Source organism: Condylura cristata, unplaced genomic scaffold (assembly GCF_000260355.1).
Source record: "Condylura cristata isolate star-nosed mole 26May11 unplaced genomic scaffold, ConCri1.0 scaffold00014, whole genome shotgun sequence".
In the NCBI taxonomy this organism is placed as follows: Eukaryota; Metazoa; Chordata; class Mammalia; order Eulipotyphla; family Talpidae; genus Condylura; species Condylura cristata.
The window spans coordinates 28,423,075-28,438,978 of record NW_004567115.1 but is presented as its reverse complement, the minus strand read 5'-3'; the positions used below and the strand labels follow the sequence as shown (position 1 = coordinate 28,438,978).

Here is a 15,904-nt window from a genome sequence, read left to right as displayed (position 1 = left end):
ATAAATTAGGACATTAATGTTACAATACTCAGTGATTTTATAATGTATCTTTAAAGAAATGAAAAATCAATTATATTCATGAAGGTCAGCCTAAACATTAAAAAATCTTCTATATGTATTTTAAATGATTAGTTGGAGGTTTTAATTATAAGAATGGTGTTTGGTTCAGAAAAATGTTGGCAGTATTAATTCCATCATGATCCACAATTACTAAAGTCACTGAAAATTAGAAAGAAAAACAGGTCTCTGAAGGTATTATAAGACTAGGGCTACGCATACAGCTTCAATCAGGCTGTTTAAATTAGTTAATGATAGCGAACTGTTTACTGCATTTTCACAAATTTCAAAAAGTCCTTCCTAGAAATCTATTAGAAAATCACTTTCCTTTGAGACCACATGTAGAAAATATTCAGACCACCAGTTAGCCACTGTACTCATGTTAATACCATTCATAGTTTAAAAATCAATTTATATACCATAAGCTCACTGGCTTTGGACCAGAGTATGGCTTACTTGGAAACACAAATGATGTTATGTATTGCTATGTTTCTCTGGCAACTAAGCTTTCTGTAAAAACTATGCTTTGCAGGCAGCCTTTCCCTTGGAACCATGCTGGAGTTACAGTAATACTTAGTTTAACCTCAAGTTGTCTTTTTCAATTCATTTTGTTGGAAAAATGAAGGAAGATCAAAACCCTGACTTGGACACGGAAAAAGCAGTAGTAAAGACAGGGTGTAAATGGAGCAAAACCAGTGGCTTAGAGTATTAATACATCTATATAGAAATTACAGAACTTAAATTTATCTTGTTATGTTGATTCTAAAGTCAAAAGCTGAAGACAAGCTAACATAAACCACTGAGTTATACTCTAATTTTACCTGAGTATATACATATGAAAAAAATCCACACAGCACACACACACATCCCATGTAAAACATTGCTTTAAGTTTTAATGTTTATTTCCCCAAGACAGCCTAGCCTGCACTCTACTTGGATAAATTTTACAAGCTAGTTTTCTGCTGCTTCTAGTTTTAAACTTTAACCATGTTTCTGATGACAAGGAATGCTGCAAAAATACTCTAGTTCAACAAAGAGTTATGATCACAAAATAATTTTTATCCATTCTACAGTGTTTCAGAATTACCAGTTGATTTTTAAACACAAAGTAGATATAGATGCTAATGGTGGCTAATCTGGTATGTTTCTTATAGCAAACTGTTGTTCATGCAACACTTGTGCTCAAAGGGGAAGGCACAGGATTTCCTACAATGAGCCACCTTATAAAGAGTTCTTTTTTGTACAAATTAATTTATGTCACATTTAATTTAGTGTGCATAACCTCAAAACTGAGGTATTATTCCAATTTATAAAAACCACTTGCATAACTTTTATGCAAGTTTTAAAAATACAAAGTTTTCTCCCTAAAGTGGCTCAAAATAGATTGTTCATGGCTGCCTACATCTAAGATAAAAAGATTCTAAAACAATTGAACAGATTAGGCATATTATTAAAGGTGTTCAAACCATTACTTGATTTGTACATCTACTCAAACCTCTTCATCGGTCTTTATTCAGCAGTACATATGCACCAAATTCCATTTTAGAAGTTTCCATATCATTTTCATAGAAAACAAAGTTTGAAAACAAGTAACATTTAAACACAGCACGGTATTCTACCACAACTGAAACTTTTTTCTTCTTCTTCTTTACAGGACTCAACAAAATCTAAAAATTAACTATGCTGTAGATTTACCTCATGCAAAGGTCTTTATGTTATCTCTGAAAATGAAAAGGATGGCTTTTTAAAGCACATTTTACTGTTTTATACTATTATGGCAACTTGTGTTACTGCAACACAGTCTATTTTGAGGGAAATTTATGATTTTTTTCTTCATGCAAAAATCTACACAAATTAGTTTTGATGATATGGAAAGCTTTTCATAGCATCAAACATTCATCTGGTGCAAATGCACAGGGAAACCTTCCTGAAAAGTTTTCTGACTTGAGAAGCAACTAAAAAGCCATACTAGGTAAGTAAATAAAAACTGAAAAAAAAAAAAGAAAAAGAAAGAAAGAAAAAAGGAAAAAAAAGGAAGGGGTGGCAAAAGGGAAGAGGGGAAATAGAAAACACAGGCTGCAGAGTAAACCAATGTCTGCTGCTAAACCGGTCTTTGTTTTCATGTCCAGTGTACATTAACACTTATGATCTCATTTTGATGATTTACTAGGTTTGTTATCAGCCCCCTGAAGGCAAATCAAGCTTGCATGCGTTCACATACAGCACCACAACCACACTCTCGTACACAGTCACTCCAGGGCTAGGAGTCTACTTCATGGGTGAAGAGCCCTAGATTTGGAAGATGAACCTGGCTCTCTAACCACTGAGCCAGACATTCATTCAGCATCGTCCATTCACACACTGCTTCGTAGCAAGGCCTGGGCTCACTTTCCTTTGACTTATATATGGGCATCCTATTCTCTTTTATGCTTACAAGGCTTGAAGATGACAGTACTGCATTTCCCCCTCAATTGATATAGAGTAAGTCAATGTTCCTTCTCAGGCACCGAAGATCTGTGACCTGTAGCCCTTTTTCCTTTGAACAACCTAAATAAGCATTCATGTAAAGTTTTCATTACATATTGCCACTCATTCTCACTCGCACCCACTCGCCATCTTGACCTCATTTGGGCATTTTCTGGATTCCAAATGAAATCTTCACATTTTCTTTCCCGATTTAATGCAGCAGCAGATCCCATGAGCCAAGCTTGATGGATCAAACCTTTTTATATATATGTATATATATATATATATCTCAGTGCTGCATTGTACCTAACTTCCACAACATCTTTCTAAAACTGGAACCCTTCTGTTGGTACATTGGCAGATGAATTGAAACCAAATGTTCCACCTTGTATTGCCTCTGGAACAAGGCTAGGATCTTCATCAATCTAAAGAGAGAAAAGAAACAAAGTGATGATTAAATTTTAAAGTGCACAAACAGTCCTATAATAATATTCTCACTTCTCTTGAAAAAGGTTTGTGATAAATGACAGATGATAAAGACCAACATTAACTCACTATCTTTTGCAACTTTAAGAAGTTGCAAGGATTTTTAAAGAACACCAAAATAGGAGGAAACTTGAGAGAATGTGAAAAGTTGATTTCTTCTAAAAAAATGAAACATAATAAACTGGAGCTGGTCCTACAACTGAGAGCACATTCACTAGAATTTGCCCCGTACCTTGGCAAATACATAAAAGTTATGTCATTTAAAAAAGCCTACCAGAACTTTTGCAGACGAAGTATAATCTTGCTTATTTTTTAAAATAGCAATTAGAAGTCACATTTGGGTTTAAAATAGCAACATAATTAAATTATAGCTCTTTTATATATGTATTATTTTTAAAAGTGGTTCTGAGAAACACATTATGTGAACGATAATTTGTACAATGTTAAGATAGTAAAAAAGAATTACATGTTGAGGTACTGGCATTAGAAATCTTAAGTCTTGTGTATGTACTAAAAATCTCATGTAATTAAAGCTAACTTTGGAAGAATATGCTTTTTCTGGGTTTTATTTTTGATTTATTTAAAACTGACATTAAAAATAGAACTTTAGTATGAACATCTATAAGTAAAGCATCTGTAATTTTCTTTTCTAATTTTATCTTTGTCAGGTTACACACTAGGTTAGCAAAATCTTTAGTAACATTTCATTCTTATTCAATAGTGTTAAAAGTCTGTGGTGTCAAGACATTCTTTTTTAAGATTGAAAAATTATTCAAGAAATTCACTTATGACTATACTTAATCATTGTAATTTTCTAAGCAATGATTATTTAAATTTAGAGTTACTTTTCCAAAGAGGCAATACTAAAGCAAATGAACACTTTAATTTCAACTATCCTATATTGTCAAACTGAAGACTTTTACATACTATACATTATATAGTAATTTATCTTCCTTGATGACTTGTTTTTATTTTATCTATCTTTATGTTTGCTTTTGTTCACCAATTAAAAATAACAGTGACTATACATTCAAGTATGAATTAAGTTATTACTATAAAGGAATTATTAAGGATATAAAATATGATTATTTTGTCTACAAATATATTTCGCTGTTATAAAAATATGAGAACTATAAGAGACATCAAGTGAAATTAAAGCCTAACTTGTCAAGTGTCAAAAATTCCTAATTTTTTTTGTCATCATGGATACAGACATTGCTACATTTTAATGTCCTAAAAGACTTTGAAATATTAAAGTATCTGTGTTTCTGTAACAGTAACATTATTGTCAATTATTATCATGTATCTATTTTAATTCTATTTAAAAAAAAAAACAGGGATGTTCTTCCTAGCTTACTGTATTATTTCATGCAGATTTATATATATATACATAAAACTAAGTAAACTATAAATTTATTAAATACATCATCTGAAGAGAAGAACTGATCAATGATCTCATAGGCCAATTTGTAGATGTCTTCATTTTCATGATTTTGAAGTTGTTCAATTTTCTCCAGTCCTGCAAGAAATTTTATGAAGCAAAACAACAATATTTAGTAATGACAAGTAAGTTACAATAAACTTGGCATCACATATCTCAATTTTTAGAAGCAAAACAATGATGATATATAGTAGTGACAAGATACAATAAACTTGGTATCACATAACCCATTTTTTACAATGCAAATCTATATTTTTGAGAATCTATTCTAACAGTGAATTACTTTATGCACAAAGATATTTCAGAAAGTTAACCACTTGTTTAATTGCATGTCATTTTTTTAGGTAAGCAATGAGATTATCAGGTAAAATACCATATGACCAATGTTCTTAAAGAGCAGTAAGAAGTGTGCAACAAATTGTTTGTTAAAAGTTAAAAGAAATTTTTTTCTATCTCTAGTGTCTGTAAGATTTCCTACTGAGCATATATAAAAACATTAAAATTTATTTTTGGTGATTATACATATGAATGCTAAGATATCTGTAAGTATAATGAATGAAAAAGATCAAGATCAGATAATTTCAGGGGATAAACAGTATTTACCCTGTGAATATTAATAAATATATTAATGTAGAAACATTAAAAACTACACATAAATTTGTTCATATATAAGCTGAGTCTTGTTTTGCTTTATGGGAATAGTTCATTTTTAAGCCTCATCAAATCTCAAACCTCAAAAGTTTACCCATTTCTTGAATCTGATCATCTTCCCTGACTTCATTTACCATGGCTGGACTTTTATACAGTTTTCTAATTGTCTTCTGTCTGCACAACCTAGCTCCACCAATACCCTCATTCCATAAAAATACATCTATCTCTTAGGCAAAAATTTTCCAAAGGCTTGTCATACCCTATGAGATAATCTATTGGAAAACTTCTAAAATATAGATTCTAGGGCCTCACATTCACTGAGGTGGGTGATAAGCAACACCTGTGTTTTTAACTTTAATATATATAAATATATTCTTAATAATTAAAATGATAAAGTAAAAAAGGTAGTGAAAAATTTACACTATGACTGTTTTTAATTTTTCTGCTATGCAGGTCCTAAATTAGTTCCCTGATATTATTTCACATCTCTTATTACTAACTTAAAGAGTTATGCGTTATTTTCATTGTTATGGCACTTTAGTAAATTTAAAAAATACTATTTCTTAATAATTTTCAAAACTCTGAATTCCTCCACTATATTGAAAATATAGGTTCTGGAAAATATATATTCCTACAGTTACAGCCTTCCTTTCATTTAATTCTCAACTTCCGTCAGAAATACCTCTACTTTTAATATTAAACTTATCCAAGTGGATACCCCAATCTGAGACTTGCAAGTTCTGCTACATGTTAATTCTGAGTTGAAAGCAAAGAGAGAGAGGCTCCGGTGTCTCTGGGCTTTGGTATATGACCACTGGGAACAATTGCCCCAAAGTGTAAAGTATCTGCTATGACAGAAGTTTGTAAGACTGCAGGCCTGGTTATTGGCTATGTCTCCAGCCTCACCTTTGGGTGTTTTCTACCCCATACTTTGTGATTCAGCAACACTGAACTACTTATAATTTGCTGAATGCTATTTCTCACCTCAGACTTTGCTCATGGTGTTATCTCTGCCTGGAACACCTTTCATCCCTTTTTACTTTATTAATCCTTATTCATCTCTCAAAATCCAGCTCAGGTGTCACTTCCTGCTTCTTCCAGGATGGATTAGGTATTTCATTTTGTTGTACATTTCTATTAGGGTAATTAGCACATTAAATCAGTTCATATTTATCTCCATAACTAGACTACATGCCTGAGAGCAAGGACCATGTGGTGTTTACCACTGTCTTTCCAGTACCTTAGCATAGTGCCTGTTCAATATATGGCAGCAATTCAGTTACCTAAGAATATGCAAGTAGCTGAGCAGGACTGTACATATAGAATATAGAATTTACTTTATTCTGTTACTTGATTATCTAAGACAGAAAAATACAGAAGTGCTATATTAGTCAGAAAATAAAAATAGTTATAAAAAGAACATTTAAATTTGGAATTAGTTTACAATAAACTTACCTCCACATTCTTCTATAAGATTGGCTATGGTTTCTGCCTCGTCTTCAGCCATTTTTAATATATTACTTAGTCCATCAAGTACTACCTGCACAACTTGTGCATCTTTTACTGTCAGCAAATTGCAAAAAGGTGGGATAACATTTTGTTGGATCAGGTAAGCCACCTGAAGAATAAAAACATAAAAGAAACATAAGTGATCTTTATTTATGTTTTAAATTTCTCGCACTGGGAAAATTATAATTTTGAAATTCTGAGTAGGAAACATCAATTTTATACTTCGTATGCTTAAGTTAAGAATATATTAGTTTAGAGCTTCCCTGGTGGAACAGTGCTATCAACCTATCACCAGTCACTGTGGTGGGAGTCCAACCCCAGCCAGGAAGGTCTTTCTGCTATTACTTTAAATTACAATTTACTGAAATCTAAATCTCAGAATTACCTCTAATTGTTATTTTACCAGTTTTCAGAATTAAGTAAGAGCTGAACTTACTTGATCTTTTCTTCCACTAATTGTTAAGTTACTGATGGCCCACGCAGCTTCCTTCTGAGTGCCAAAATCCCCCTGTGAAAATAGAGAAAAGTAAAAAATTGCAAGCAAGCATAAATTGGGAAAAGTTTTAAAAACTTTCAACTGCTTATTTCCCCAGATTACCTTCTACCTCTTCTATATGCATACATAATTTTTACTTATGTGAAGTTAAAATAAATGCACGAAGTTAAAAAAAAAATTCACCATTAGTGAGACTATTATAAAGATATTACAAATGGTGAGACTATTATATATTACCCTTACATTACACAGCCTTTCAAATACAAATTGATAAAGAAAAAAGTCTTATAATTTAGTAATATCACCTCTGAAAATCTACCATGTAAAAAAAGTATGTCAGCATAATTTCTCACAGTAGTACTTAATATCAAAAAAGCAACCAAAATTCTTAATGGGAATGAATGACGTATTACCGTAAATCTAAAAATAAGCAACTGTTAAATATTAAGAAGACCACCTGGAAGAATGCCCATAGGTATTTGTTAAGAAAGAACATATAAAAACGAGGGAGGAATAAAAATTGAAAATGCAAGAGAAAAGCTATTCTTACGTATCAGGATTGATAAAATCCAAATATTTGACAGTGAAGCTGTTAAGAGGGCAAAAGGCACAATTCTCATGGGGGAGTGGGGGTGAGCATTATATAGCAAAATTTACGCAAAAGGCCTATTATTAGATCTAGTGATTATTGGATATAACCTGATAAAGGCATGAAAGACCTCCATATTCTTCAAAGTAAAATATTGGAAACATCTCAAAACAATAAGCTGATTTACTGTATTATAGTATATCTATATAGCGGAGTTCTAGTGAAGCTACGAAAGAATAAACAAAAGGAACAAGGATAGTTTTTACAGTGTTATTATACGGGGCTGATCTCTAGGGAAAAAATAGATAAGACTTTTTAAAAGGTGGTACAAGAATATATAGCATGCTATCTACCTTCTGTGTAAGAAGGAGTGGAAACAGGCAACTAATTGTGTATTAAAGAAAAAATAATACAAGCATAAACTGAAAACTAATAAAACTAATAAAAACTCTATCTTTCTATACAGAGTAATGGACAGAAAAGGAAGTTAGACCTTGTGTAGTTAGCTTGGAAACAAGGTATTTTTTCCTCACTTGGAAACTATGCAATGCTTTATATAGCCAAAACCAGACTTAAAGAACTAAAGTTAACACCCCCTAAATTAAAAAGTTAGTGGCAATATAGTCTTAATATTTTGATAGATTTTAAATTGTAATATCTCAATACTAGATAGTGTCTTATGTTGTACATAATTAGCAAGTACAGGAGATGTCTGTGTGCCATGTGATCACCTCCAGGGTGGGGATCGAACTCACACTGAAGCGGCTGTGGCCAGCCTGCAGCGCTGTGTCCTAACCCGCTGCACCACCAGGGAGGGCCCTAATATGAATTTTTAATAAACCCCATGATAATCATAATTTTGATAAAGACTGACACAAAAGGGTCAGGGGTTTTTATAATGAAAAGTTTCTTCTTTATAATTACTGAGTTACAAGACTTTAATGTTAACATTACTTGATTATAGTATTCATGTTTCTTTATAGGTTCTACCTAAACAAACAGAAAAGTATATATTCACAAAACTTGTTGCATTTAAATCTTTCCTTTCACTTACATATACACAAGGTATTCCCCTTACCTTATCCAAAAGGTGTATTATCATTGGTACAAGATTGGCATCAATTACTGCCTGAACCTGCTGCTGATTTCCTGCTGTGATGTTGGAGAGGAACCACACTGCTTCCTGCAGAACAAAGTCCCTTCAATATTTTTCATTTAAAAATAATACCTGCATTGGAACTAGGAAACACATTTACTACAATGTTCAAGTGGGTTTATTATGAAGTGAGCTACAAAATAAGTTTTAAAAATCTTAACTCCTTTATTCCTTTTCTGTATTTTCTTTAGCCCTAATCCAAGTCCCAATGAACTAACAAACCTTCCAAGGAGCTCCTGAAAGCAGTGTTTGCAAACATAAACACCAAATAAGCCTGACTGAACAAATAAGGAATAAATGAACTGAAATATAAGTACAAATCCTAAAACTAATATATTTAGCACCTCTCTCACAAAATGTGCTTTACTCTCTACTCTCATCAAGAGTCCTAGCCAAAGTAGATCAATCTTAATTATGACAATGGAATCATGAAACAGTAGGTTGTTTATAGTACACTTACTTGTACTAGTCAGTCATCCATCCACTGCATCCTTTCTTAAGAGCTAAAGTGAAGCCAGTTATTTGATTCCTTTATTGGTCTAAAGATCTTTTTGTGTTACCCCTTTATGCCACAATCGTACTAATTCTACCAAGACATAATTGTAGTCCCAGGTGTCTTACAAGCTTTGTAGATAATAAAATCACAGTTTACATGAAGCAAGATTAAATATCTAACATCCTATGTAGGATATTACAATGACTTATCAAACTAAGACATTTATTACATGTACCAAGTTCCTAAAGGAGAACATTTCCTCAACTAAAAATACCTGCTAAACAAGTTTTATTCCACTAACTACTAATACTAATGTATAATGGACTCTTTGGATCAGATCACAGGACCATGTACTATGAGCCTGTTAGAGATTTTAGGGTGCAAGGCTACTTAGGTGAGCTGTTCTAAAGGTATAATCATCGGCAATGTTGTATTGACAATCTATGTGTTTCTACAACTGCCTCAGATGCACTCCAATATCAGCATCACCAGTCAGTGCCCCCTTCCATAGCCTTCAAAGCATGCTTTCACACACACGTGCACACACACACACACACACACCTTTCAAATAATAACCTTATACCTTAAAAATCCAATCATACAACATTCAGCACCCAATTATCTCTATTTCATCATTTCCAAAAGAGCCAAATTCACATATTTATATAGTTGGGTTTTTTAATATATCTGGGAAATATGTACCAGATCATGTTATAGAATATTTTACTTTTTCTTGATGTCTAAAGGAGTTTATATTAATAATCATTCACAGACAATTCTGAGTCCCTAAATTTTACAAATTAAAAAACTGCTGATATTTTAAATAGCGTATTTTCATATGCTAGTTATTAAATAGTATTTAAAAATACTTACTTTATTAATTTTCTCTTTGGGATGTGTTAGAAGTGCTGGGAAGTGTGAAAGAGCATCACAATTCAAAACTACTTGTGTTTGCTCGTCGGTTCCAGTAACAATGTTGCCCACAGCTCGAAGTGCAGCAGTCTGCAACAAAAAAAATTTAATGAGATGTTGTTCTATGTGAAATAGTCCTTATTATCACAAAGATGTGTTAGGCAGTTATAAGAGCCACTCATTCATGCCAACCTAGCCTTCTGAGAAAACTACTGTCAGACACTGACTTGGGAGTGAAAAGGATAATATAAACTCAGCTCAGAGGGAGCCTTATATTATTGTAGAAGATACCCGAATGTTAAAAAACAACTTCAGATGAGTTTTTCCTTCTACTAAACAACCCAGGGGTGGTTTTTGGGTTTGTTTTTTACTTATGATTATTGAGGTAATATTGGTTTCTAACACTATTTAGGGATACAGGTTCATACTTCTAGAATTATTTTAGAGATAATTTACCATAAAATTTCACCCTTTCAAACTGTTCAAATCAGTGGTTCTTAATATATTTAAGGTTGTAAAACCATCATCAGCATATAACTAAAGAACACTTTCATCATCCCAAAAAAGATTTATACCCATTAGCATCATCTTAATCCACAGGCAAACACTATGATCATCTCTATTTTCCTGTTCTGCACAGTTTGTGTAACTGGTTTCATATAATTGAATCAAATAGCAGATGGCTTTTGTGTCTGGTTTCTTTCACTTAACATAGGCTTTCAAGGTCTGACTATATGTTGTACCTCATGTTAACATTTCATTCCTTTTCACAGTGAAATAATATTCTACTATACAGCTATACTGCATTTTATTCAACCATTCATTATCTGATAAATATTTTGACTGTTTCTACTTTTTAGCTATTATGAATAATACTGCCATGGGTTTCCATTTACAAATTTTTGTGTGAAAGTTTATTGCCAATACTGGGTACCTACCTTGGAGTGGAACTCCTAGATCATATGATCATTCTGTGCATAACATTTTGAGGTACTGGCAAGCTTTTCGAGGAGATGACACCACTTTATATACCCACCAATAGTGTATAAAAATATTTCTCTACCTATCTGTCAACATTTGTTAACTGTCTTTCTGTGGGTAGTAAGTGGTCTTTCAAATGCAGTTTTGAATAGCATCTCTTTAATAATTAGTAAGTTTACCATCTTCTTGTGTGTGTTTGTTTTCTTTGAAGAACTGCATTTAAGTATTCCTATATTTTTAGTTATTTTTTATTGTTGAGTTTTTAAGAGTTATTTATATGTTTTGGATAGCAATCCCTTTTTGGATATATGATGTGCAAACATTCTTTCCTGATAGGTAGGTTGTCTTTTCATTTCTTCATGATGTCTTTTATTTATTTAGGTCTTAATTTCTTTCAAAAATGTTTCTGTAGTGACCTAATTTCTTTATAAAATTCAAAGAGGTAAAAGAAACTTAAAAGACATAGTTACCAAATATGTGTCCACCTTCTCTGAATACTGATTTAGTCAAACTGTTACTCAGTAAAATTGGGTCTTTAAACATTAATTTTTAAAAAAGTGCTCTAATGGTATTGTGGTATGTTAAAAAATAATCTTTATTGTTTAGAGATACAAACTTGGATGAAATTATATGACATCTGGAATCTGTCAAATAATTTGTGGGGAGTATAGAGGAATTTGGGGGGAACCTACATGGAAGTTCATTAAACTATTCTACCTAAATTTTGGTGTGGAAGTTAAAAGGATTTAAAAAAATATTAGTTATCAGATAAAATACAGAAAAAACTATGTCAGACTCAGTGAGGTCCATTATTAAAGCTGAAGATGCATTCTGAAAACCAAACCAAACCAAAAACCTTTAACAAGACATAAATTCCATATTTAAGAAATATAAACTCAATTATTAAAATTGAGTAAGACTATTATAAATCAGCCACAAAGACCCTTAAATGGCAGCTACTTTATCAATTATTTCTGAATTTAGTGTTTCCTCTTTTCTTAAAGTAGTTTAAAAGATTTTTTTAAAGATTTATTTACTTATGCACACAGAACTGGGGTACAGGTCACACGTGTGGGGGTGGTGAGAGGCTTCACCAGAGACAGTGGGGAGGAGAACACTGCTGATGGAACAGTGGGTGAGTCAGAAAAGGTCTGCCATGCCATGTGGATTACCTCTGGGGCAGGGATCTAACTCATGCTGAAGTGGCTTTAAGCTTCTTAGTTCTGTGCTTTAACCGGCTGTGCCACCAGGGAGGGCCCAAAGTAGTTAAAATTTTAAGGCAGTGGTTTCTGTTCCGACTGTACATAGGTATCACCTGAAGAGATTTTTAAAGCCCAGTTTTCTAGGAAATAACCCAGATTTACTGAAACAGATTAATGACTATGCAAAGGAAATTAAAATATTTCTTTTCCTTATCTATCACAATTGATTTTGAAGTCCAAGGTTGAAAAATAATTAGACTAACAGTTGCTATTATTGTATTTTATAAGACTAAATTATTTTAAGATTAAAGTACATTATCTACCAAGGGTTGGAAGAGTTTGCTGTATTATATTATTAAAAAAAAAAAAAAGACAGCTAAGGGGTGGGGTGGGAGGAATTAAAGAATGGCAGAAAAATGAGCAAAGTAGGAAAAGTAAAAGCAGTACTTGCTCAGATGCCACCAAGCTGCTGTGTGAACTGCCCTGGTCTATGTTTAAAATAGTTTACAAGGAGTTGACCTGGGGGCGTAGTGGTAATTCTTGCTAAGCTGTAGTAATCTTACCTCATTTTTTTTTCACATTTAAAAATGAAGCTACAATGCTGTTCTTTTTATCACAGACATGGTGTCAGGGTTAAAAACAAACCTGAAAAGTAACAGATTCTGCTCATTCTCAAATGTCATGCTTAAAAAGTAATTAGTGGTAAAAAAAAAAAATCTACGGTTTTTATCAATGACAAACTCACCTGAACTTTAACTTCTTGGTGGCTGAGCAGAGGAACCAAATGAGGGACTATTCCAGAGTCTATTACCATCTGTATCTGTTCATTGCCAGCATCGGTAAGGTAAGAGAGGGCCCAGACTGTATCTACCAAAATCTAATGAATAAAATAAAAATGCAAATAATCTTTTAATATTCATTTTTTAATTAATTCTTAACCATATGGACTAACCTATGATTACTCTATCTTCTTTCTTCCCTTCTTTCACATCAATGCACTGGAATCCTGAAATGCACTACTTAACTAAAATCATTATCTATCAGTGTGTGTATCAAGTACATGCATCTTTAGATACAATCAGGCTATTTAGGTTAACTATGATCCTAATCACAGGTTAGTATCCATCTTAATTAACCAGGTATATACCACATAATCATGAAATAGGAGAAAAAGACACTTTCTTTCCTGCGTGTGCTCAGACCCAGTAGGAGGAGGTTCAACATGTGCACTGTGGTAAATGCACATATAATAATTGGTAAGACTATGTATAACATACATAGTGGTTCAAAACACCTGGGCTAAATGAATATATTCAAAGTGTTTTCTTATATCATCAGTTTTTCACATAGGTATGTCTAAAGCAAACAGTCCACCATTAGGATTATAACTATTCCATCTTTTCCAACCAGCTTGCTTTGCCTTATAACACTGGAGGTAACTTTACGAACAATGCACTCTCCCACAGATCAATGTTTCAAAGTAATATGAAGTTTAATGTAACACTTTTCTTCCCCTTTGTCACTGGTACAGCCCTAGACACACACACACACACACACACACACACACACACACAAATAAATGATGGGTAACAGTTACTCACATTTACATCTGTGTGGTGAATTAAAACACAAAGAGCTGGAAGGATCTGAAAAGAGAATTAGAGTTGAAACACAGATAAAAACAGGAGTATATGATACCTACTTTTTAGTTTAAAAAATACAAAATATTTGTTTACCTCCTGGATGGTTTCCATTGGGGGTGGTGGGTCTTTGTGACGACATAAGTTGACCATAACCCAAGTGACATTTCGTAAGAAAGTAATAGGAATAGATGGACTTATGAAGGAAAGTAAAGGTTTCACGACTCCGAGACTTATGACATAATCTCTACACTGTGGCCCATCACCTGTAAGAAGGATTTATCTATTCAATTAAACATGATAATAACAACAAGCAATTCAGAAAACAAAATACTGAAGTTCGAGATTCTGTTCCTGTATTTTAAACAGATAAGACTATTTAGTTTTATATAGTAGTTTTAGACAATAACCAAGTTCACATTTTAGGCCTCTGAGCAAAGAGAAGGAACATATAAGGATATAAAGATTACTTTTTTTTTGCACATTATTCAATACTTAGGTGTGAGTAATGTACACTTTATGAAATGTTTTCATGATATCTAAACTCTAGAAGCCTAAGAGTTCTCTACAATACTTTGTAAAAGGGCCTTCCTGGAGATGCAAGTGGTTAAGTTGTAGCACTATAAAGCTACATGCAGCCACTGCAGCACAAGTTTTATCCCTGGCCAGGGAGCTGACAAAAATGGTGCTGCAGACCTCACCTGTCTTACCCCTGCTCCTCTCACCAGTGTTATTTCAGTCAATCTGCCTGTTCTGTTCCCCACTCTGTCTCTGGTGAATCCTCTTACACCCTCCCCCACTCCACAGTCTGTATCCTAGAGTTCTTGTATACGTAAATAAATATTTTAAAAAATACTTTTAAGCAAACAACTGTATTTGTAGAATTTAATCTGTAACACAATTAACAGCAGATCGAGAATATCACCTGTAAATTATTCTATACACTTAGGAAACTATATCTTAACACAAGAGGTGGTGGTGACCTATGGCAATGATTCCCAGTGTTTTCTGGGTCCTAGCCTAGATTCATTGAAAAAGAAACTCTATAGGTTCAGGAGTCTTGGTTTTCATAGGTTTCTGATAGCATGCTGAAGTTTTAAGAATTACTCTCCTATGAAACTGTCCAGTTTAATTTTTATATCTAGAGTGTCACTATAATTTCTAGTATAAATGTCATGGTAAGTACTGTATTTTATAGTGAAAACACTTCTCCTTGTACTATAGTATTCAGAGACAAAATGCTTGTTCTTTTCAAAAATCATTAATTTATTCTAATTCTGCATTGTCACTGAACTTAAAGTCAAGATTTTGGTCAGTAACACTCCCTTTTGAACAGTCATTATTGTGAGACACTAGCCATCCCTTGTCTTCCATATCAGCTTCAAAAAGGATAATAAAAAGAAGGTATAGGGCCTCGCTAGTGGTATAAGGGGTTAAGTCTTCGCAGTCATTGCAGCATGAGTTCGAACCCTTGGCGCCTGGGAGCTAGCCAACACGGTGTAGCAGCAGACCTCTGTCTTTCCCACTGCTCCCCTCAGCAGTCAATCCACTTGTTCTGCTCACCACTATACCTCTGGTCAATCTTATCTTCTCACCCTTCCCCTAACCCTGCATCTCTGGCCTACACCCCAGGTCTTGTATGCATAAATAAATCAATCTTAAAAAAAAAAAGTATAATAAAGCAGCACTGATTATGTATATGTAAGAATCTGTGGCAAAAATAATACATTTTAACATCAAGGCACATAGTACAGTTCAGGCCCCAGATTTTTTACATTTTCCACTGGAGGATAGTTTTTTGAATTTTTGAGTATGGGTAAAG

At 33.2% G+C, this 15,904-nt stretch overlaps 1 protein-coding gene across 1 annotated transcript in view; it reads right to left on the bottom strand.

Annotated features, from left to right (window-relative positions):
- Positions 1–923: 923 nt before the first annotated feature.
- Positions 924–15,904, bottom strand: part of KPNA4 (karyopherin alpha 4 (importin alpha 3)) — a 48,220-nt gene continuing 33,239 nt past the window's right edge. Inside the window, exons 9-17 of the mRNA XM_004682297.2 lie at positions 14,179–14,348; positions 14,044–14,088; positions 13,188–13,319; positions 10,221–10,349; positions 8,774–8,878; positions 7,047–7,118; positions 6,557–6,719; positions 4,434–4,528; positions 924–2,948 (exon numbers count right to left, since the gene is read on the bottom strand). Of these exons, the coding sequence (XP_004682354.1) occupies positions 2,850–2,948; positions 4,434–4,528; positions 6,557–6,719; positions 7,047–7,118; positions 8,774–8,878; positions 10,221–10,349; positions 13,188–13,319; positions 14,044–14,088; positions 14,179–14,348 (1,010 nt within the window). The 3' untranslated portion in view covers positions 924–2,849. The remainder of the gene's footprint in view (positions 2,949–4,433; positions 4,529–6,556; positions 6,720–7,046; positions 7,119–8,773; positions 8,879–10,220; positions 10,350–13,187; positions 13,320–14,043; positions 14,089–14,178; positions 14,349–15,904) is intronic.